This window comes from Rutidosis leptorrhynchoides, chromosome 6 (genome assembly GCF_046630445.1).
Source record: "Rutidosis leptorrhynchoides isolate AG116_Rl617_1_P2 chromosome 6, CSIRO_AGI_Rlap_v1, whole genome shotgun sequence".
Lineage (NCBI taxonomy): Eukaryota > Viridiplantae > Streptophyta > Magnoliopsida > Asterales > Asteraceae > Rutidosis > Rutidosis leptorrhynchoides.
Window position 1 is genome coordinate 334743012 of NC_092338.1, and position 24079 is coordinate 334767090.

General features: G+C 33.1%; 2 protein-coding genes across 2 annotated transcripts; both read left to right on the plus strand.

Moving 5' to 3' along the window:
• The first annotated feature begins 6789 nt into the window (after window positions 1-6789).
• LOC139856086 (succinate dehydrogenase assembly factor 1, mitochondrial) lies at window positions 6790-8522 on the plus strand. The gene is made up of 3 exons (XM_071845321.1): window positions 6790-6916; window positions 7695-8040; window positions 8222-8522. Exon 2 carries the CDS (start codon window positions 7749-7751, stop codon window positions 8010-8012), a length of 264 nt encoding a protein of 87 aa, XP_071701422.1. The 5' UTR covers window positions 6790-6916; window positions 7695-7748; the 3' UTR covers window positions 8013-8040; window positions 8222-8522.
• A 4623-nt stretch (window positions 8523-13145) lies between these two features.
• On the plus strand, window positions 13146-17943 carry LOC139852751 (alkaline/neutral invertase E, chloroplastic). Its single transcript, XM_071842083.1, has 7 exons — window positions 13146-13345; window positions 14710-15255; window positions 15373-15538; window positions 15964-16175; window positions 16315-16808; window positions 16892-16940; window positions 17462-17943. The coding sequence occupies exons 2-7, from the start codon at window positions 14758-14760 to the stop codon at window positions 17786-17788; spliced, it is 1746 nt and encodes a 581-aa protein (XP_071698184.1). The 5' UTR covers window positions 13146-13345; window positions 14710-14757; the 3' UTR covers window positions 17789-17943.
• Window positions 17944-24079: the final 6136 nt, after the last annotated feature.

A 24079-nucleotide genomic window follows, 5' to 3' on the forward strand; every position in this document is an offset into this window, starting at 1 on the left:
ATCCGAAGGGTGTCCCAGAATGATGGGGATATTCTTATATATGCATCTTGTTAATGTCGGTTACCAGGTGTTCACCATATAAATGATTTTTATCTCTATGTATGGGATGTGTATTGAAATATGAAATCTTGTGGTCTATTGTTACGATTTGATATATATATAGGTTAAACCTATAACTCACCAACATTTTTGTTGACGTTTAAAGCATGTTTATTCTCAGGTGAATACTAAGAGCTTCCGCTGTTGCATACTAAAATAAGGACAAGATTTGGAGTCCATGTTTGTATGATATTGTGTAAAAACTGCATTCAAGAAACATATGTCGATGTAATATATTTCTATTGTAAACTATTATGTAATGGTCATGTGTAAACAGTATATTTTAGATTATCATTATTTGATAATCTACGTAATGCTTTTAAAACCTTTATTGATAAAATAAAGGTTATGGTTGTTTTAAAAATGAATGCAGTCTTTGAAAAACGTCTCATATAGAGGTCAAAACCTCGCAACGAAATCAATTAATATGGAACGTTTATAATCAATATGAACGGGACATATCATGTAGTTTTATAATCTTGGACGAATGGTTGTGACTGATAATGAAGGATGACTTGTTAACCCCTTCAGTTTGGGATTCAGACGAAATTTGACTTGTTCAGTTTGTTTTGGGTCATGACAGATTTTTAGTATTAGATTATTTTTGCAAGTTTTGAAAATGATAACTTAGACTATTTAATGGTGAATGATCCGAGGGTTGTATTTCGTAAGTAAAACTTGCATATCAGCGTATAACAGGTTTTGATCATTGGATAGTAGTCTTATCGGACAGTTTGTGTTTGACTTTGAACCGGTGAGTTTTCACTTGACAGCGGGAACTGAATTGAAAATAGTAACGCGTGTGACCATCAGACATATTATGACTTAGGTCTCGTTGTGACCCGCTGTGGTGGTTTATGGTACCCATAACCTTTGTTGACTTTGACTGACTAGATAAACTTAATTGTTCGAGCGTGGCCAGTTTCCGAGGATGAAATCTTCTTAAGGGGGTAGATTTGTAACACCCTGGCTAACGGTCTAGATGAAATGGGTAAATCGTGCTATTTTATTATTTAAATGTGACATTTAAATTATGGATAATTAATATGAATTAATTATAAAAGAGTGAAATAATAAATTATGAGTTTGATAATATATTGGGGTCATATGATTGTGCTCGTGACGATGGTCACAGAAAATATTTGTTTGTATGATTTGGACCTCATTAGGGCTGCTTAACGAAATACGTTGTGTTTCAGATTACGGATATAATACATGTGTTAATTGAATAAAATGACTTATCTTATGATATGTACACGTGTTTTCTTATGGTTTTATTATATTTATTTCATCTTTACAATTCTTGTAACAAATACAAACACACACATATGCTGGTGCACACATGCGTACCAAACACACACATATACACATGCTTATAGAACACACCCTTTTGAACAATAAATTCCATCTTCAAATTAGTAGATTTAAACAAGTGAAAATTTGGTGTCACATGGTGCTTATGATTCATGACAACAACTAGATTAATAAGGTGTGAATCGTCTTGAATTATATTGATTATTATTTGAGTTATAGTTATATTGAGTTTTTGTATAGTTTTAATAAATTTGGTAACTATGTTCAATCTTGTTATTTAAGGTTAAAGTGTAAAAATTGTGTTGATGTTGATCAACTATTATGGACCAGACATTTACTATGACGAGTTACGGATTCTTGTTAGTTTGATTATAAAGTTTAAAAGTTATGATAACTATTAGGAGTAATGATCAAATCTTGCAATACGATGATTACATGTTAAAATTAGTTGTTGTTATAGTTTGGTTATGATATAAGTATGATTTGGGTATGCTTGATTTGTGTTAAATAAGCATAAATGGTGATTTTTGGGTTTAAACCCGTTTAAACTGCTGCTACTGCTGTTCTTCAGATTCCACACGAGTGACTTGTCATTCGTGCGGTTGAGCCATGGAAATGGCATGAGTGAGGCCCACTCGTGCGAGTGAGGTCTCACCCCATGCGAGTGAGCTCTCCCTTTGTTCTTGACTATTTCGTACGGCTGACCCTCACTCGTGCGAGTGAGTTGGTCAACCGTGTATTATAGGTTGCCACTCGTACGAACGAAATTATATTATTAAACCTTTAATTACGATTAATGAACCGTACGACCGACATCCACTCGTACGAGTAATATGGCCGATCGTGCGAGTTAGTAGCTATGTCGTACGAGTCACTGTATGTTTTTGTGATGGTTTTTTTAAGTGTGGTTAACACGCACGAGTCAGATGTCACCCGTGCGGGTGAAGTGACTCACTCGTACGAGTGACGGTCACTCGTGTTGTTGACCTAACAGACTTTCCTGGTGTTGTGATTCTGCTACGCTGGTCTGTTTGTTGTATAATTCTGTATGCTTAAATAAGGACGTAACTGAAAAAATAAAAAAGTGGCGTTACTATATGGTCGGTGGTCATCTCGACCCACTTGATGTGATTATATATTATTAGTGTATCTGATTCAATATATATAATTGTGATATGATTACCGACTTGGATTGTATCATTCTTAGGTGATAAAGTGGAAGTGAAGACTCAGTAATATAAGACCACTGAGTTTTGCTAGTATTGGTGAGTGGGACTATCTTAATGTTTATAAGTATTTAGTAGCGGGTTATGCTACTGTTACCTTGACTTACTCACCTGAATGATTAGTATATGATATATTGCGCTATATTATGTGACTTGTTGTGGCCACCCTGGATGCCGGCTACGGGTTAGTAGTCCGGTAGTCGATATTGCCGATTGCGGGTTTTGTAGCGGCAAATAGCTTACACGTGGGTCTGTTAAGAGTGGTATAAACTATGTCCAACTGTAAGCTGGGCAAGAGGCAGGAATGAGTCTTTCTGGTTCAGGAGTTACTATTCACATAGTATAGTTGAACGATGCATCTCCTGCATCTGGATACTACGCAAGGGAGACAGTAACTGGAATTATTGGTATACTCCAACCTGGTCTGTTGGAGTTAAGGGCCCGGTCAGGCCGCCGATCCTCTTGTTAGCGTGACCTTGTTTGTATATTGGCTAGCTTGATGCTATTTGCTTATACCTGTTAGGATTGTGCCATTCACTTAGCCTTGTGTTAACCCCTCACTTCCTCCCCCTGCAGGTAGACTTATATGCTAGGGTTTTAGGAGGAGCTTACTGTTTTGATGGATATGTTTGAAGAACCTACTCTGATGTCTCTTTATGAATATTATTATGTTAAGAATAGTTTTGTATTAACGTAACACCCATTAATTTGTAATAATGGATTGTGGTTATGTAATATAAAGTTTCCGCTGTATAATAAATAAAAATAAAAAAAATTCAGTCGGTGTTACAGAATTAGTCATTATATCATTTTGATTCTTCTTTCTCTTATACACTCTTCCTTCTAATTTCATCGAGTTCATAATAATATGACCTAAAACCTTTTTGTATGCATGTTTGTTGTTACCCAATATTTGCGTCAGAGAGCATATGTGTCTGTCAACCAACCTTCGCACATGAAAATTCTTAGTCAAAGCAATTTTGCGTGCACTACATTTTCAAGCACGGATTGACAACACACATTTAGCTGTATACATTGATTTGTCTTTTTTGACTGGTTTTATTTGAAAATTTTCCATAAGACATTTTGTATGTAGTTTTCGCACCAACTCCTTGCTGCTTTCAAACGTTATACCTATTTTTATCAGATTCGATCTTTCATACGTGCTTGTCAGAACAAGAGTATTTTCAAGCTCATTCCCTTAACAAGGGTAGCATATTCCAAAATATGTCACTATATTGGTTGCTTTTTTCAACCTCGTCTTCATTTAATCTGAATCCCCCATCATCAACATTGGGATGAATAAATGAATCTTCTAACCTTTTGTTGTGACTTATTCGGCGCTATATTACAATTCATTAATTCCCGGGCAACCTTGAATCTAGCCCACAATACTTTCTTCATGAAAGCGTTGGTTACATTTCTCTTTCGATTTTTAATAACATTTTCTTCACCATAACGGTGCATGTAAAACTCAATCGCGTTAGGTAGTGGTAGGTTAGTTGTTTCAGCGACATTTTGCTCGTCGTGTGTGATTGTTAGCTTTAGGGTATCATTTGGTTAATGTGTTGATGGTAGACCACATCCGTACCTTTCAGGACGTTTAACCACAACTATGCGTGCTCAGTCTGTTACTACCTATAGTAGAAGAAACTTTCTCTTTCTTGAAAACGTAAATTTCAATAGAAGTGTTAGTAATGATGCGTTGTAAGAATTCGTTAAAATTTTATGGATCATCAATAATATTAAAAACATACCTATCTACCTTGAACTTCATGTAAATAACTGAAGTTTGTGGTTATGTTAACTCATTTGAAATACTTTTTAACAAACGTTTTATATTTATTGGTTTTTCAGGTGCGGTCGAGAGTTTTAAAGGGACCCCAAAACACTCAATAGGAAAATACATATGAATATCACTTATGAAATGGAAAGAACCGCCATAACATACATGAATAACAAATTTCGATATTAGAATTCTTTATGTAGCATCAACAAAAGTAAATAATTAAGTAAAATAATACATTCCAATGAGTTTTGAGAAGCTGAAATATTAGAAACGAATGAAAAATATAAGATTTGGGTGATGAAAATGAAAGAATTCTCGCCATTCTATTTATATGACTAACATATTATCCGATAAAATAAAAAATTTAAGAAAAATTATCCAAAGTCTTATCCGGACGATCCGTAGATCGCAAGTCGCAAATCGGCAGTTTGCATCTTGTGACTCGACATCACCTAGCATTGTTGTCGCAAATCGCAAAATAAAAGATAAAAAGATTGTGACTTGTGAGGGTATTCCAACAACTTTTTTTTTTTTATAACATGCTTTCAAAAAGGGTTTTTGGTTAATATCTCAATATTTTAATGAGTAAAATATTTAAAGAATGTCAAACATATACTAATGCATTGAAGAGAAATATTCAAATGAAACTAACTTTTAAGTTAAGATTCAAGAGACCAATCAGAGTGCGGCACGTGGCGCGATAATTATAAGTGATTGGAAAAAAAAAAAATTAAAAAAAAAATCGAAATTTTTTTTTTTGTTTTTTCGAATTTTTTTTTTCAATCACATGTGATTGAATTTGACATGCAGTAAATCACATGTGCTTCTGCATGCCAATCACATGTACTTGTAAAACCCAATCACATGTGATTCTGCAGGTCAAATACAATCACATGTGATTGAAAAAAATTTTATTTAGTAAAATGACGAATTTCAGTAAATTTTGCTAAAACCTTTAAACACAGTTTTTTATCAAAACTTGATCAAATCACCAAATTAAAATCTGAAATTTTGAATATATGATCACGAAACGCTAACAAACTTAATCAAATCACCGAATTAAAGTCTGTTTCCTGTTGAAATTTTTTTTTTTGAAAAAAAAAATTTGAATTTTTTTTTCAATCACATGTGATTGGGTTTGATAATCAAATGTGAATGGATTTAACATTCTAAATTTAAAAAAAAAAATTTAAAAAATTTCGGAAATTTTTTTTTTCGAAAAACAAAATTTCATAAAAAAATTTCAAATTTTTTTTGTAAAAAAATTTTTTTGAATTTTTTTTAATCACATGTGATTGTCGCGCCACATGTCACACTCTGATTGATCCGTTGGATTTCAAGCAAATTATTGAATTCAAGGGAACATAAGTAAAACAATAGATTTCTTCATTGTTATATTTAAAAAAGAAAAAATAAAAACAAAATACCGATCTAAATAGGGATGGCAATGGTTCTAAAAAATTCGAGATCTGCGGGTACCCGCACCCGTGATGGGCGGATAAAATCAAAAAATTTTACCCGCGGGTGGGCGATGGATGTAATGTTGTACCCGCTGACGGGTCGCGGGTGGGTGATGGATGTAATAGATTCGTTGCGGGTAAAATCCGATCTGAAAATACCCGTTTGAATAATCCGTGGATATACCCGTTCTAAATGTGAAAAATGCCACCTTGAATAAATGGACAATAAGTAATAATTTACACCGTATAAGTTTTTACATTCCTCGTACATCGTGGTATCGAACTTTTTAGTAACTAAAGCGTCCAACAACTACACATCACATGGATTATATAATCAAAGCATGTTGTTGATTTGTTTCGTTTATTAGACTATCTTAATAAATCTAATTTTTACCTATCACTTTACTAATTCGTCAACCTACTGTATGATTAGTTTTAGCTACTAAATTTTGATTGCTACTATTAAGCATTGTAGCTTCACATATATTAGCAAAAAAGTATAATCAATATACGTTTTTTCATTGTATTATATCATAAACATGGATATATAATTGGATGATGTTTTTCGTGTCACTTTGAATTGGATAATGATATTTATTTTTGTTTTGTGAATACTTTAATTTACATATATACTTCATGAATAAGATCTGCGGGTAAACCCGCAACCCGCAAATATCCGTGAGTACGGGCATGTATCTAAAAATAAATCCATTAACCAAGATCCGTGAGTTAATGGATGCTCAAAAAATCCATGAGTGCGGGTGATGGATGTAGTGGATCCGGTGCCATCCCTAGATCTAAAATTGTGTCTGTTTTGTATTTTAGTTGGGTTTTTAAGGCCTGGTTCAAATCGCATTGTATAGCTCAAGCCCATTAAAAAGCCCAACACAAAGGTTGCCACTTGCCGGCCTAACAGCCTCCGTGGCCATCTTTTGTTCCAAGGAAAAAAAAACTTAACTGCATTTGTGATTCCTTACCACCAAACGAAGCTCCACAATTCAGTATGCTGTAATCAAATCCCTCACAAGGTTCGGTTTCTTTCAATTTATTTGAATTTTTTTTTTTATCTTTTTCTTGATTTCAATAAGTTAGATGTTATCTACAGTGGATCAATTTCGTATGTATTGAAATAAGAACAAGGGTCTCTAATTAATTACCGTAATTTCAATGTTGTGTTTGTTTTTTTATTACGAAGTTGGTTCATTTTATATTTACATTAGGTTCAAATTGATTAGATTTAGAAAAACCATGAAATTCTTTTATTCTGCTAGACTATAAATTAAATTGAATTATCGATAGAAAAATTCAAGATTTTAAATTGTAGCACGCAAATCGTTTTGAGATTGCTTAATTTTTAAAGTGTTTGTCTGCCTCAAGTAAGTAATTTTTTAAGCCGATGAATGCTTTTTAATAATTTGAAATTGAAATGCAATAATTTCTCTATATGTTAGTTTTCATTAATACCTTAACTACTATGAATGTATACATGTGGAAGGGTTTTAGGGTTCCAATTAGAACTCAAAATTTTGTTAAGAGCCTTAATATTGAATCAAATATGGTAAATCAGCATGAATATTTATGTCAAGTAGTTCATAATTTGACAATTGTATAACTTAATTAATAATTAGATTGATATTGTTTTGAAACATTTTCAGTGTAAAAGCTAATAAAATCAGCAGATGCAACAGACTGGTGCATTTTTTTAATGCACAACCGATAACTAAGATCATCTTTTGTCTTTATCTATGCTTATATGTTATATATATTTATATTTATGATGAACTGCCTGAATGATTTGGAGTGCAGGATAAATTGTAAAAAGATAAGAGGTGGTAAATGTAAACTTGAAGAGAATATTAAATGGGTGCTTCTAGGGGACAAAAGTTATCCGGGATTCAGAAGCAAGTTCTTTCATTATACCGAGGATTTCTTAGAACTGCTCGTTCAAAACCACCTGAAAACCGAGCCCAGATTGAATCGATTGTATCCGCCGAGTTTCGTAAAAATTCACAACTGATTGATCGAAAGAATTTTCTACACATTGAGTACCTGCTTCGTCGTGGGAAGAAACAACTTGATCAACTTAAGACTGTTGATTCTGTTAGATCATCAAATGTAGAATAATATTATCATAATCAAAGATAGTAACTTGGTAAGGCCTCATTTTCAGCTCATCTTTATATCTGATTTAACAAATGTTTGATCTAAAATATTTTTAATTGCAAGAATTGTTTGTCACCCATGACCCACTTAATTGTGTTAATGTAAAGAGGACTATAGGAGACTACTTATTGTCCTTTTTATTTTTTGTGTTATGGTGTATCTGCTGACAGGTGAGTTTTGATCTACAATTGTGCATTAGGCACTTGTACAGTACAACTACTTAATGCATAATTATAGTGGATTTATCAATTGGCATACTATGGTCGGTTTCACGTGCTGTGATGGTATTATTTAGTTAATATCTGCAAAGTTGTATTTGGCAACATTTTTGAATTGTTCATTGTGAGTTTTTATAGAATGTTGCAAAAGTCATGTCATCTTACCTCTGTTAGGAATTCATTCGTCTACTTGATTAATTGATAAACGGTTGACTGCGTTCTCGTTATGAGCAAATTCTGGTTGATCTAATGATCCATGAAAACTTGTTTTAGAAACCGTAAATGATATCTAATGCAAGACGTACCAGTTTTTGTCAGAACTTTTTATGGTGTTAACTTACTGTTGGTGTTGTTTAGCTATTAGAGCCAAAAATGATTTGGTTATATGTAAGCTTAAACTTTGAAATGCTAAGAATATGCTACAATGCTTGGTGGTTTTTTACGCTTTTGTTACTTTCATTTCTGTCGCGATTTTGAGTATCTTGATGTCGAGATTGATCTTGGTAACCTGTTCATCAGTTCAGGCATTCATTGTGTCACCGGGGTATATCATTGTTCATAAGGGAGAGTGATTTTTATTTTCAACTTTGGTTGTGGTCCTTGTGGATTACTGCAGTATAAATTCATTATATTTGCTTTTAGATTCATGGGCTCTAGTTATTGAGTCAACAGAAAGCGTTGATTTATTGGCGACTTGACTGACTCTTAGAGCCTAAATTAAATTTCAAGCAAGATTTAAAACCCATGAAAATTTGATTTTACCATTTTCATGGCGTCTCAATTTTATTTTTTATTTTATTTATTTTTTAAAAAACTTTTTCCTACTTATTGGCCGAAGGTTCACTCGGAAGCAATCTCTCTGTCCGTCGAATAGAGAGAGGGATGATTTTCTCTACTTTTGAGAGTGTTTTCACTCTAGGTGGAGAAATGACTTGACTTTATTCTCGGATAGGGGAAGGATTGTCTACATCTCACCTCTCCATACACCAGTTATGTGGTATTGGGTTTTGTTGTTGTTGTTGTTGCTGCTTTTAGATTACTGATATATAATCTAAAAGTCAGTCAAGATATGAAGCATAAATTCTTTATATTTGCTTTCAGGATATGTTTGTTGCCATATTACGTTGTCAACAATACTGTCTTAACAAGTTACATGTACATTTTTTTTTTTTTCTAATGAAGTCGGATTCTAATCTAACCTATCTTTTAAATCCCGGGTTCAATACAAGCACACATCTTAAAGGTCCAATGGACAAGATCACTTCAATTGATCGCTCTTGCATTGGCTCGTTCTTGCCTGTTTTTCATTGGCTTACTTCTAAACGTCATAAACAGTTTTTAAATGATTAGTATGTCAAACATGTTTAAAAAAAAAAAAAATTACTACGTATAATTTAATCGTATAATCAAATGATTTAGAAGATTTTGGGCATTTAAATATTAAATATATTTTAGGAGATGTCGGCCCTTTAACTTGTATGGCCGTTAGGCCACTCCCTATCGTGATAAACTATTCATCCTCTTAACCTTCCACATCAGCGCCACATCAACACCAATATCCTATAACTAACTCATAACTAAACACTCCCTATCATGGCTAAAACAATACTCATCTTAATATACAACGTACAAGCATTAAAGCATTAAGTCCAACAATAAAAAGCACTGGGACCCGCAATTCCTATAACTCTTCTGTTAAATCTATGATGAAAGCGGGTAACTAACGCGAGTAACTAAGTGGTGCCTATAGTTAGTTACGGGTAATGAGCGGGTAACTAACCATAGGGGTGGTCTTAGAGATGAAACTTACTCAAATTGATCGTAAATAAAAAATGAGAAATGCTATGCTTACATAAATCTTACAAAACAATTTATACATAATGATGTGGCAAACCCACGTATATATCCACGTCATCCCTTGCCTAAATCACGACTAACTCTTCCGTTAACCCTAATTTCTCTACAGCACCGACAGTTCATCCCAAAATTACTCTTTTCCAATATAATTAATTAAATAAACACACAAAATAAAGACATAATCGTCATGGCATTGGGTATCCTACGGTAATCCTCTTAGCAATGGAAGCCACCTAAACAAAATTTGTCAGTATCATAGTGATGGGTAATTTGGTATACCGGTCGGCCGTGATGATTGTGCCGTTTTATTTCCGTCATGGCATATCGTGCTTGATTTATTTTTCTTCACTATTTTTAAATTTTTTACTATTACCGTTGTCAATTACAATAAGAATGAGAAACAAAAGGGAAGCACTCATGTTGTAATTAGATGTAGACAAACAGTTAAGATGAAGATTGATTAATATTTGTGGATGCAATTGCAATGAATAACTACTGCTGTAGAAAGATGATTACAGAGATGATCGGAAAGAAGATTAAACGAAAAATAGTTGTGGAGCCCTCGCTTCGCGCCGGAGGCTCCGTTTTGAATGCGAGTTAAAAAAAAAGTCTTATCTATTTTGTAAAAAAGAATTTTTTTCGACATCTAACATTGAAGGGTTGTTCCTTTTGTGAAAGTTGCTTCTTTTAGCGTTCGGTTTTTTTTTTTTTTTTTAAAGTTAGTTGATCTATTTTGTAAAAATAATGTTTTTCGACATCTTTTGATAGCATTGAAGGGTTCTCCCTTTTATAAAAGTTGTCTCTTTTATCGTTGAGGAAGAAAAGAAAAAAAAAGTTAGTTGATTTTTTTGTAAAAAAGAATTTTTTTTGACATCTTTTGATAACATTGAAGAGTTGTTTCTTTTACGAAAGTTACTTCTTTTATCGTTGGAGACCAAAAAAAAAAAATATTGTAGCACAGTAGCGGCCCCTGTGGGTCCAACTGTTTGAGTGCAGCGTACAAGTCAGTAAAGCGTGGTGGGTGTTATTATTCAGTTTTTTTGGTTTTAGTAATGAGATAAATAATAATTTAGAATTTAGAATATAGGTATAAAGTGGTGAGTTTGATTTGTAATTTAATGAAAGTTAGGGAGTTAGTTTCGCAAAAAAGAGAAAATATAAATAGTACTATTTATGGCATATAAGACAAATTTTGTTTAATACGTAGTGGATAATATGTTAATGTTAATTACAACCTATGTAAAATTTAATTAATTCATTTTAATGTTTAATAATTAAATTATAGTTATGCTGAATTATTTAGGTCAGTGGGATGACTTGGATGTATACATGGGTTTGCCACGTCATTATGAAGAAATTGTTTTCTTCAGACAAAAAACACGTAGTTTTAGGAAATTATACTAACTTCATTCTTCACCAATAATATATCTTCTCTCTACAGAATAACCTTTTTCATTGGTTGAAAAAAGAATCTGAACAAATAATTTGGGACATTCTAAAATGGAATAATCGACAATAGATCGAGTAACTTTTATGTAAGCTTACCATTTCTCATAAAAAATAAATTAAATAAAGTATATAGTATTTTATTATTTCACTGGATTCAGTATTGACACATCACCTTAAGATTGAGAAACTCGTGATTCGTGATTCTTGTGAATAAACGTTGACTTGATACTAAAAATGTGTGATTAAGACTTATAGGTATTGAAAAATAAAAAACATATTTCACTAATAATAATATAAAGTTCATTTACTGAAATCTTTAATATCTATTTGTTTTAATTGGTTATATATATATATATATATATATATATATATATATATATATATATATATATATATATTGGTAGGATCAAGAGGGAAGTAACCAATCAGGGGAAGCAAAATTTTTTTTTTTTTTCGTTTTTTGAAAAAACTTTGTTCACGAACATTATAGATGAAATGAAAATATGAACATTTAGTAGAAACACTTTGTGATAAATGTTTTTATTTTGGCGGAAAAACGCTCGAAGAAGTAATATATAACAATTATCGTGTTTTTCGAGTGTATTTTGAGGTTTTAGCTATTGGGGTTTTGATATTAGGGTTTAGATATTAGGGTTTAGGGTTTAGATTTAGGGTTTAGATTTAGGGTTTAGATTGAGTTTTTAACACGAAAGGTTTAGAGTTTAGGGTTTAGGGTTTGGTGTTTTGAGTTTATTCACCAAACCCTAAACCCTAAACTCTAAATCGGGCTAAATTTTAGTTCACAAAACATGAAGAAAAAAAACGTTCATATTCTTCACGAACAATATTATCTTGAATGTTATTTTTGTCGATCGTTTTTCCGCCTAAATAATAACATTCATCACGAAATTTCTCTTCTAAATGTTCGTATTTTCGTGTGATCTTGATGCCCGGAAAAAAAATTAAAAAAAAAAAAGAAATTTTTTTTTTTTTGCTTTCCTCCGCTTCCCCCCGATTGGTTACTTCCCCATTGATCCTGCCCCTATATATATATATATATATATATATATATATATATATATATATATATATATATAAATGAAAATTTTCAATTCAATATATACTTGTAAGTTGGATAATCTCACGTATGAAACCACACACGCTTGCCTGAGTGGCCATCGAGTCACTCAATGAATCACATCACCCGAGTTTAATTCCTGATTATACCAAATTGTTTAAAAAGAGAGTGTGACTAGAGGGTGCGCATAATGTGCAATTCACCCGGTATCAGGTCTCACGCTCGGAGGGCTTGATTACCCGAGATTTTACGTGCTTGTTCCATAGGAGGTTTCCTAAAAAAAAAAAAAAAAAAAAAAAAAAAAAAAAAAAAAAAACTCACGTATTATGAATTGTAAACTTTATACCTGGCCCAAATTAACCCACCACATTTTTGCAGCGCCTGTTTCATCCAACCAGCTCAACCTTTTCCCTAGACAATATTACCCCTCTTATCCTCGTTTATTTTTAGATTTTTTATTAATAATAAATCTGAAATATCAATCAATCAATTATCTTTAATCTTTAAATTTAAATCAAACTTATAAATAATAATACGAAGTTGCATAATTACGATTTCTGTTGCAATATCAAAGATATATATATGATAATCGGAATCCGGTAGCTGAATATCCCGATAAATAAGGTTCTCAATCTCCAGTCTACACACACAGTTTAGTCAATTCGCCCTACAGATTCATCATTCATGATCATGTAAGTACTGTTATTACTCTTCAAATTCAAATCCGTAATTCACTGTTTTTTTACTTTCGACCTAGATCTTCTTCTTCTTCCTCCTCCTCCGGTTTTTAATTCCGATTACTTTAATCTATTCATATTTGTTTACTTTTGAATATACACGAGGAATGAGGATTAGGGTTATGTTATTCAGATAGAAATGTTAAAAATATGTTACTCCGTATGACTTAGGATACTGGCGACGAAATTATTCTAGGTATTTTGAATGTATATATTTCAAATTTATATTTTGAGGACTAATGGTTTTATATTTTGTGGACTATAGGTATAAGTTTTTTTGTTATATTATGATCATATATGGATATAGTTTTTAAATGGTTTGGGGTTAGCTGTCTCTCAGCATGAGGTTGAGGGATGAATGTCCGTAACTCACCTATCCATTTAGCCGTCGGGCGTCAGGATTAGGTATTTTTGTTGTATAATGATAGTATTAGGAAGTAACTCAAAGGTGCCATAAAAAGTAAATGTTTACAAGTTTATGCATAAATTGGATATATGCATTGTTGCAATTGTCGTAGTAAGGTAGAGGGATATCTGATATGTATTATGTGTGGTAAGTGTTCTTGTAGGGGATAATGGTATGTTTGAATGCAAGCTTTTAGGAACTTTTAGCTTCTAGCTTTTATAATATAAAGCTCTGTTTGCTTAAATAAGCTTAAAGTTTTTAGATGGAGGGAAAAAGCTAAAAGCTACTAGAAGTAGCGTTTGAGAAAAAGCTAGCTTTTTTGTCATTTTACTTTATATTTTAAGAGTTCTAGCTACTCTGCCAAACACTTAAATACATATAAAAAGCTAACATCTACCGTCTAAAAGCTACTAGCTAACAACTTCATGCTACCAGCTACGTGCTAGTTATGCCAAATATACCCTAAGTGTTAATATGTATCAAATCATACCCAAATTCGGTGGAATGTATGAAGCTTTAAAAGTTATGTTCTCTTGTGTCCAACTTCTAATTAGTGTTAGACTGTTATCGTATTTATTGTTGATTTGGCCACCATATAAGTTGCACCATAAAAGCCAGTGCGACATCATCACATCTAATGCCACGTCATCAAAATCAAGACGTGACACGGTTTACAACTTATAAGATATCAGATACCACAGCAGTAATTGATAGCTTGATACATACAATAGACTTTTAAATTTGGATACAAACAATATAATTATAGGTAAAGTTGGATGCATATAGATACTTGACCTTCAATTTAATTCATGTTGATCTTATGTCTAGTAAAGCCATAAAGGGTACCTTATATTATAATGCAACATATTCTTTATGCTCTGTTTTAATTGTTTTATATGTGTGGTTGGTGTAGGCAATAGATTGAATCAACTACATATTGTGATTCGTGTACCTTAACTCCATGGCTGCTACTTCAGAAGCTGTTCTTCAAGTCTTATGTAATTTAAAGCCTAGAAGCACGCAAATTAATAGCTTGGGGCACAAAAATCATAGAACTATCTCTGCATTTCACTATGGATCGAATGTAAATGATCGGTTTAGGTCTTTGAGTTGTAAATGCCGCCAGATTGATAACGTTGCTGATGCAATTAACGAAAAAATAGATCCTTTTTTGAACGTTGATTTGTCTACAAATGGAAATGGAGCTTTAAGCAGTACGTTGCAAACGAGTAGCATAAGTTCATTAGAGGAGGAAGCATGGGAGTTATTACGAGCATCCATGGTTTATTATTGTGGTAATCCAGTTGGAACTATTGCAGCTAATGATCCAAATGATTCTAGCATTCTTAATTATGATCAAGTCTTTATTCGTGATTTTATACCCTCTGGAATTGCTTTTCTTTTGAAAGGCGAGTATGATATTGTACGGAACTTCATCTTACATACCCTTCAGTTGCAGGTGATTTTGCTATTTTGAATCTAATTGAACCATGTGACCGCTACATGACATTTTCTACATGTTATGATATGTTAAGTCGAAACTTATTGTATTGTGTTTGTATATATACGCAAATAGAGTTGGGAGAAAACTATGGATTGTCATAGTCCTGGTCAAGGTTTGATGCCTGCTAGTTTCAAGGTGCGTACGGTCCCACTTGATGGTGATGATTCGGCCACTGAAGATATATTGGATCCCGACTTTGGTGAGGCAGCCATTGGTCGTGTGGCACCAGTCGACTCTGGTGAGTGAATCTTACTTATTGTTAATGGTGACAAATTTCGACCAATTTACCTTTCGTTCCGTTGTATCTCTAACTGCTGTGATGGTTTAAGCTAAAAGATATTAACTAAAACTAAATGGGTCAAATTGGTGAAGTCAAACAAAGTGTTTTCAAATGCATAGATATACTGCTTAAAATATTTATATATTTATTGTCATGATATAATATTTGTAATCTTATGTAGCATATTAGTTATTAATAAAGTATATTAGTGAAGTGTTTTTGACTCAAGTTGACATCCAACAGAAACTTACCTGTCTTGACACGAACCCATTTAGACCCGTTACTTAACCTGGCCATAACCACCCCTACTATATCATTGGCATGGTGTGTGTACCATGTAGCCACTTTGCGATTTGTTTACCTCGGAGTATGTTATTTTTCAGGTCTATGGTGGATTATATTGTTACGGGCATATGGGAAATGTACTGGGGACCTTTCTGTTCAAGAAAGAGTTGATGTACAAACTGGAATTAAGATGATTTTAAAGCTTTGTCTTGCTGATGGTTTTGATATGTTCCCAACTCTACTCGTAACTGATGGTTCCTGCATGATAGATAGACGTATGGGTATTCATGGTCATCCGTTAGAAATTCAGGTACTCATTTCCAGGACGGGTCGGGTCGGGTCGGGTCGGGTCGGGTCGGGTCAACCCAAGCTTCCCACTTTTCCACCTATGACATTAAATGTCTAAAAATAAGTTTTTGCTAAGCATTTGATTGTCATGCTTCATTTAGGCATTATTCTATTCTGCATTACTCTCGGCAAAGGAGATGTTGACCCGTGAAGATGCATCAGCCGACCTTGTTACCGCTCTTAATAATCGTCTTGTTGCATTATCATTTTACGTGAGAGAATATTATTGGATTGATATGAGAAAGCTTAATGAAATCTACCGTTACAAAACGGAGGAGTATTCTTATGATGCAGTAAATAAATTTAATATATACCCGGATCAAATTCCACCGTGGTTAGGCGAATGGATGCCTAATAAAGGAGGTTATATGATTGGAAACTTGCAGCCTGCACACATGGATTTTCGTTTTTTTTCTCTTGGAAATTTGTGGTCTATTGTAAGTAGTCTTGCCACGTCAGATCAATCACACGCTATATTGGATCTTTATGAAGCTAAATGGGCGGATCTTGTTGCTGATATGCCATTAAAGATATGTTATCCTGCTCTTGAAGGTCAAGAATGGAGTATTATTACAGGCAGTGATCCTAAAAACACGTAATTCATTTTATATTTGTGAATGTTTCTGATTAATTTAAAATATATATTATGTCCGTGACATTGATTTATTGATTATGTAGGCCTTGGTCTTACCACAATGGAGGTTCTTGGCCAACTTTACTCTGGCAGGTGAGATTCACGTGGACTAATATTGTTGACTATTTGTCAAATATTCAAGTTATGTTTCAAGAATGGGAAATAGATGAACCTCGTGAATATAATTCTTGAACATTGTATAGTTTTAGCTTGGCTTATTTCAATAAAGATAAAATCTTTTTTTCGTGGGTTGGCAAGAGTATTTCTTGATGTATGGTTTCTATACGTCTGGATTTTGGTACCAAATAAATAAAATTCTGTTGTATGAGTCCATTGTTTTCTTATAGAGGTGGCAAAACGATATGGTTTGATAGGTTGGCCAGCTGGGTAATGGGACACCTTAATATGGGTCATTACTGGCCATGTTGGGTTTATTTAACCTCCATAACTTATTTCACTTCTCTAAACTTTATATTTTTAATGTGTATAACATGGTAAAAAATATATATTTTTATAAAAATTATTTTTTAAAAAAGTAAAAGTTATTTCACTTTTCTAAAATTTTCATTTTTAATGTGTATAACATGATAATTATTCTGTTTGTTTTTATTCAGCTTACTGTGGCGAGTATCAAGTTGAATAGGCCTGAAGTTGCCGAAAATGCTGTGAAAGTTGCTGAACAACGGTTAGCGAAAGACAAATGGCCCGAATATTATGATACAAAAAGAGCAAGATTCATAGGGAAACAAGCACACCTTTATCAAACATGGTCCATTGCAGGATATGTTGTTGCAAAACAACTACTTGCGAATCCAGATGCTGCTAAGATTCTAGTTAACGTCGAGGATACAGAGCTAGTTAATGCCTTTTCTTGCATGATTAGTGCTAATCCAAGAAACAAACGATCGCGTAAAAGTATTAATCAGAGCTTCATTGTTTGAAACTTTTATTTTGGTCGATATTAATCAATATCAATACGGTGTAGGGAGTAATTTTTTTTTTATAGTATTGAAGTATGTTGGTATTTTGAGGTTAAGCACTTGAGCCTTGTATACAGTTTGATGGTAAGAAATTAAGAATTAAGGTTACAGTTTTACATCAATGCAGTAATTTTTTTTTTATTAAATCAAAATGTTCATGATTAAGTACATTGAGTATTGCCGTATACTCAGTTATTGTAGTAAAAAATACACTGATACACAATGATACACTGTAGACGAATACATGGTTTTATCTACATATTATTTTATGGAGAATGCTAGATATAGCCTTAAGAGCTACGTTTAAACGTTTATTGTAAAGTGTAAATTTTTCATTTTATGATGTTCTTTTCATATTTAAATTCGAAGTCAAGTTAAGTAATAACTCTCTGTCTCAATTTTACATATTTAAATTTTTATGTGTCAAAATAAGTATCAAATAAAAAATGATATAAGTGGAACAATAAAAAATGTTTGAACTATCAAATGAATTGGATGCGTTGGATGATGCTGTCGATGAGTTGACCAAGACTAGTAAGGCGTCAATAAACCCAAAAAGTAAGATGATTTATAACTTATTAAATCAACCTACTTATCAACCTGCTCAATGACACATGGAAGATTCAAGATTTATAGATCGGAGAAAGAATTAGTGAAAAACACATGTAATGATCCTAGAATGATAGGGGAATTGGTAGGTTGAAAAATCATTTTCCAAAAAGTAATAGGAACGAATTGCATTATTTTCGGAAAAATTCATCGTGTAGACTATTTTCACCAGTCAATATTTTTATCATCAATGTCAATGCACATCAACAAAAAAAAAAAAACAAGAACTTGTGTCATTATAAATCAAATATCAACATTAGTAAATAATAAATAATTGGTCAGGTCCGGCTTGTGTACAGGTGATTTCAACTCAACTCGTTTTCCCTAAAGAACAATTCAAGGAGACAATTGATATAACTAGTTTTAACGAGATAGAAATAACAAATCTTAGTGATCGACCTACTGGATGATGATTACACATGGGAAGGTCCAAGGGGAAGACAACATGTATGCTTACATAAAAATATAGTTTTCTGAAATTTTTTACAATATGCATTATTCATTCGTGTTCGTTTACGTATAAACATGTGCGAATCACCTTGTTATTGAAAAAATGGTTTTATCGATGACCAATTTGTTGTGCCTTCGCTCGAGTTCGCCTGTGTACAAATGGGCATTCTATATGGTGCGAACCAAAGGCTTCCTTCGCACGTACACTGAGAGAACTATATGAGGCATATGCGGGCATACATGAAATTCTGTGAGATTAAGCTTCGTTCAAACGAGTTGTTGGGCGAACCATGGGTAAAGTTTGCACAAGATACACAAAACTCATGTTAAACCAACTTAACACATCTGTTCCTAAAATGTCATGTCCGTTTGGGGGACACATAGAAAACCAGTCACTAAACAAAACTCTCGTCTACTAAATCTGATAGCATAAATAGGAGTCAAGTGGAACTAAAGATCCTCATGCTCCTTTATGTGTTTAAAACCCTCAGGTCGATCACATAGGCGCTAAAAAAAATACAATGCACAAGTCCAGAGTCCTTTGAAATGTCCCGTTCTTATTGATTAAAAACGTTCCATATTAATTGATTTCGTTGCGAGGTTTTGATCTCCATATGAGACGTTTTTCAAAGACTGCATTCATTTTTAAAACAAACCATAACCTTTATTTCATAGATAAAGGTTTTAAAAAGCTTTACGTAGATTATCAAATAATGATAATCTAAAATATCCTGTTTACACACGACCATTACATAATGGTTTACAATACAAATATGTTACAATAAAATAAGTTTCTTGAATGCAGTTTTTACACAATATCATACAAGCATGGACTCCAAATCTCGTCCTTATTTAAGTATGCGACAGCGGAAGCTCTTAATAATCACCTGAGAATAAACATGCTTAAAACGTCAACAAAAATGTTGGTGAGTATTAGGTTTAACCTATATATATCAAATCATAATAATAGACCACAAGATTTCATATTTCAATACACATCCCATACATAGAGATAAAAATCATTCATATGGTGAACACCTGGTAACCGACATTAACAAGATGCATATATAAGAATATCCCTATCATTCCGGGACACCCTTCGGATATGATATAAATTTCGAAGTACTGAAGCATCCGGTACTTTGGATGGGGCTTGTTGGGCCCGATAGATCTATCTTTAGGATTCGCGTCAATTAGGGTGTCTGTTCCCTAATTCTTAGATTACCAGACTTAATAAAAAGGGGCATATTCGATTTCAATAATTCAACCATAGAATGTAGTTTCACGTACTTGTGTCTATTTTGTAAATCATTTATAAAACCTGCATGTATTCTCATCCCAAAAATATTAGATTTTAAAAGTGGGACTATAACTCACTTTCACAGATTTTTACTTCGTCGGGAAGTAAGACTTGGCCACTGGTCGATTCACGAACCTATAACAATATATACATATATATCAAAGTATGTTCAAAATATATTTACAACTCTTTTAATATATTTTGATGTTTTAAGTTTATTAAGTCAGCTGTCCTCGTTAGTAACCTACAACTAGTTGTCCACAGTTAGATGTACAGAAATAAATCGATAAATATTATCTTGAATCAATCCACGACCCAGTGTATACGTATCTCAGTATTGATCACAACTCAAACTATATATATTTTGGAATCAACCTCAACCCTGTATAGCTAACTCCAACATTCACATATAGAGTGTCTATGGTTGTTCCGAAATATATATAGATGTGTCGACATGATAGGTCGAAACATTGTATACGTGTCTATGGTATCTCAAGATTACATAATATACAATACAAGTTGATTAAGTTATGGTTGGAATAGATTTGTTACCAATTTTCACGTAGCTAAAATGAGAAAAATTATCCAATCTTGTTTTACCCATAACTTCTTTATTTTAAATCCGTTTTGAGTGAATCAAATTGCTATGGTTTCATATTGAACTCTATTTTATGAATCTAAACAGAAAAAGTATAGGTTTATAGTCAGAAAAGTAAGTTACAAGTCGTTTTTGTAAAGGTAGTCATTTCAGTCGAAAGAACGACGTCTAGATGACCATTTTAGAAAACATACTTCCACTTTGAGTTTAACCATACTTTTTGGATATAGTTTCATGTTCATAATAAAAATCATTTTCTCAGAATAACAACTTTTAAATCAAAGTTTATCATAGTTTTTAATTAACTAACCCAAAACAGCCCGCGGTGTTACTACGACGGCGTAAATCCGGTTTTACGGTGTTTTTCGTGTTTCCAGGTTTTAAATCATTAAGTTAGCATATCATATAGATATAGAATATGTGTTTAGTTGATTTTAAAAGTCAAGTTAGAAGAATTAACTTTTGTTTGCGAACAAGTTTAGAATTAACTAAACTTTGTTCTAGTGATTACAAGTTTAAACATTCGAATAAGATAGCTTTATATGTATGAATCGAATGATGTTATGAACATCATTACTACCTTAAGTTCCTTGGATAAACCTACTGGAAAAGAGAAAAATGGATCTAGCTTCAACGGATCCTTGGATGGCTCAAAGTTCTTGAAGCAGAATCATGACACGAAAACAAGTTCAAGTAAGATCATCACTTGAAATAAGATTGTTATAGTTATAGAAATTGAACCAAAGTTTGAATATGATTATTACCTTGTATTAGAATGATAACCTACTATAAGAAACAAAGATTTCTTGAGGTTGGATGATCACCTTACAAGATTGGAAGTGAGCTAGCAAACTTGAAAGTATTCTTGATTTTATGTAACTAGAACTTGTAAAATATATGAAGAACACTTAGAACTTGAAGATAGAACTTGAGAGAGATCAATTATATGAAGAAAATTGAAGAATGAAAGTGTTTGTAGGTGTTTTTGGTCGTTGGTGTATGGATTAGATATAAAGGATATGTAATTTTGTTTTCATGTAAATAAGTCATGAATGATTACTCATATTTTTGTAATTTTATGAGATATTTCATGCTAGTTGCCAAATGATGGTTCCCACATGTGTTAGGTGACTCACATGGGCTGCTAAGAGCTGATCATTGGAGTGTATATACCAATAGTACATACATCTAAAAGCTGTGTATTGTACGAGTACGAATACGGGTGCATACGAGTAGAATTGTTGATGAAACTGAACGAGGATGTAATTGTAAGCATTTTTGTTAAGTAGAAGTATTTTGATAAGTGTCTTGAAGTCTTTCAAAAGTGTATGAATACATATTAAAACACTACATGTATATACATTTTAACTGAGTCGTTAAGTCATCGTTAGTCGTTACATGTAAATGTTGTTTTGAAACCTTTAGGTTAACGATCTTGTTGAATGTTGTTAACCCATTGTTTATTATAACAAATGAGATGTTAAATTATTATATTATCATGATATTATGATATATAATATATCTTAGTATGATGTATATACAGTTAAATGTTGTTACAACGATAATCGTTACATATATGTCTCGTTTCGAAATCATTAAGTTAGTAGTCTTGTTTTTACATATGTAGTTCATTGTTAATATACTTAATGATATGTTTACTTATCATAGTATCATGTTAACTATATATATATATCCATATATATGTCATCATATAGTTTTTACAAGTTTTAACGTTCGTGAATCACCGGTCAACTTGGGTGGTCAATTTTCTATATGAAACATATTTCAATTAATCAAGTCTTAACAAGTTTAATTGCTTAACATGTTGGAAACATTTAATCATGTAAATATCAATATCAATTAATATATATAAACATGGAAAAGTTCAGGTCACTACAGTACCTACCCGTTAAATAAATTTCGTCCCGAAATTTTAAGCTGTTGAAGGTGTTGACGAATCTTCTGGAAATAGATGCGGGTATTTCTTCTTCATCTGATCTTCACGCTCCCAGGTGAACTCGGGTCCTCTACGAGCATTCCATCGAACCTTAACAATTGGTATCTTGTTTTGCTTAAGTCTTTTAACCTCACGATCCATTATTTCGACGGGTTCTTCGATGAATTGAAGTTTTTCGTTGATTTGGATTTCATCTAACGGAATAGTGAGATCTTCTTTAGCAAAACATTTCTTCAAATTCGAGACGTGGAAAGTGTTATGTACAGCCGCGAGTTGTTGAGGTAACTCAAGTCGGTAAGCTACTGGTCCGACACGATCAATAATCTTGAATGGTCCAATATACCTTGGATTTAATTTCCCTCGTTTACCAAATCGAACAACGCCTTTCTAAGGTGCAACTTTAAGCATGACCATCTCTCCAATTTCAAATTCTATATCTTTTCTTTTAATGTCAGCGTAGCTCTTTTGTCGACTTTGGGCGGTTTTCAACCGTTATTGAATTTGGATGATCTTCTCGGTAGTTTCTTGTATAATCTCCGGACCCGTAATCTGTCTATCCCCCACTTCACTCCAACAAATCGGAGACCTGCACTTTCTACCATAAAGTGCTTCAAACGGCGCCATCTCAATGCTTGAATGGTAGCTGTTGTTGTAGAAAAATTCTGCTAACGGTAGATGTCGATCCCAACTATTTCCGAAATCAATAACACATGCTCGTAGCATGTCTTCAAGCGTTTGTATCGTCCTTTCGCTCTGCCCATCAGTTTGTGGATGATAGGCAGTACTCATGTCTAGACGAGTTCCTATTGCTTGCTGTAATGTCTGCCAGAATCTTGAAATAAATCTGCCATCCCTATCAGAGATAATCGAGATTGGTATTCCATGTCTGGAGACGACTTCCTTCAAATACAGTCGTGCTAACTTCTCCATCTTGTCATCTTCTCTTATTGGCAGGAAGTGTGCTGATTTGGTGAGACGATCAACTATTACCCAAATAGTATCAAAACCACTTGCAGTCCTTGGCAATTTAGTGATGAAATCCATGGTAATGTTTTCCCATTTCCATTCCGGGATTTCGGGTTGTTGAAGTAGACCTGATGGTTTCTGATGCTCAGCTTTGACCTTAGAACACGTCAAACATTCTCCTACGTATTTAGCAACATCGGCTTTCATACCCGGCCACCAAAAATATTTCTTGAGATCCTTGTACATCTTCCCCGTTCCAGGATGTTTTGAGTATCTGGTTTTATGAGCTTCTCTAAGTACCATTTCTCTCATATCTCCAAATTTTGGTACCCAAATCCTTTCAGCCCTATACCGGGTTCCGTCTTCATGAAT

What these genes read in the sequence shown, in the direction of transcription:
- LOC139856086 (XM_071845321.1), top strand. Translation starts at nt 7,749, where the DNA reads ATGGGTGCTTCTAGGGGACAAAAGTTATCCGGGATTCAGAAGCAAGTT.
- LOC139852751 (XM_071842083.1), top strand. Translation starts at nt 14,758, where the DNA reads ATGGCTGCTACTTCAGAAGCTGTTCTTCAAGTCTTATGTAATTTAAAG. An exon ending in TGTGGCACCAGTCGACTCTG is followed by an intron (nt 15,539 to 15,963) that starts GTGAGTGAATCT and finishes GTTATTTTTCAG; the next exon opens with GTCTATGGTGGATTATATTG. An exon ending in GTCATCCGTTAGAAATTCAG is followed by an intron (nt 16,176 to 16,314) that starts GTACTCATTTCC and finishes TGCTTCATTTAG; the next exon opens with GCATTATTCTATTCTGCATT.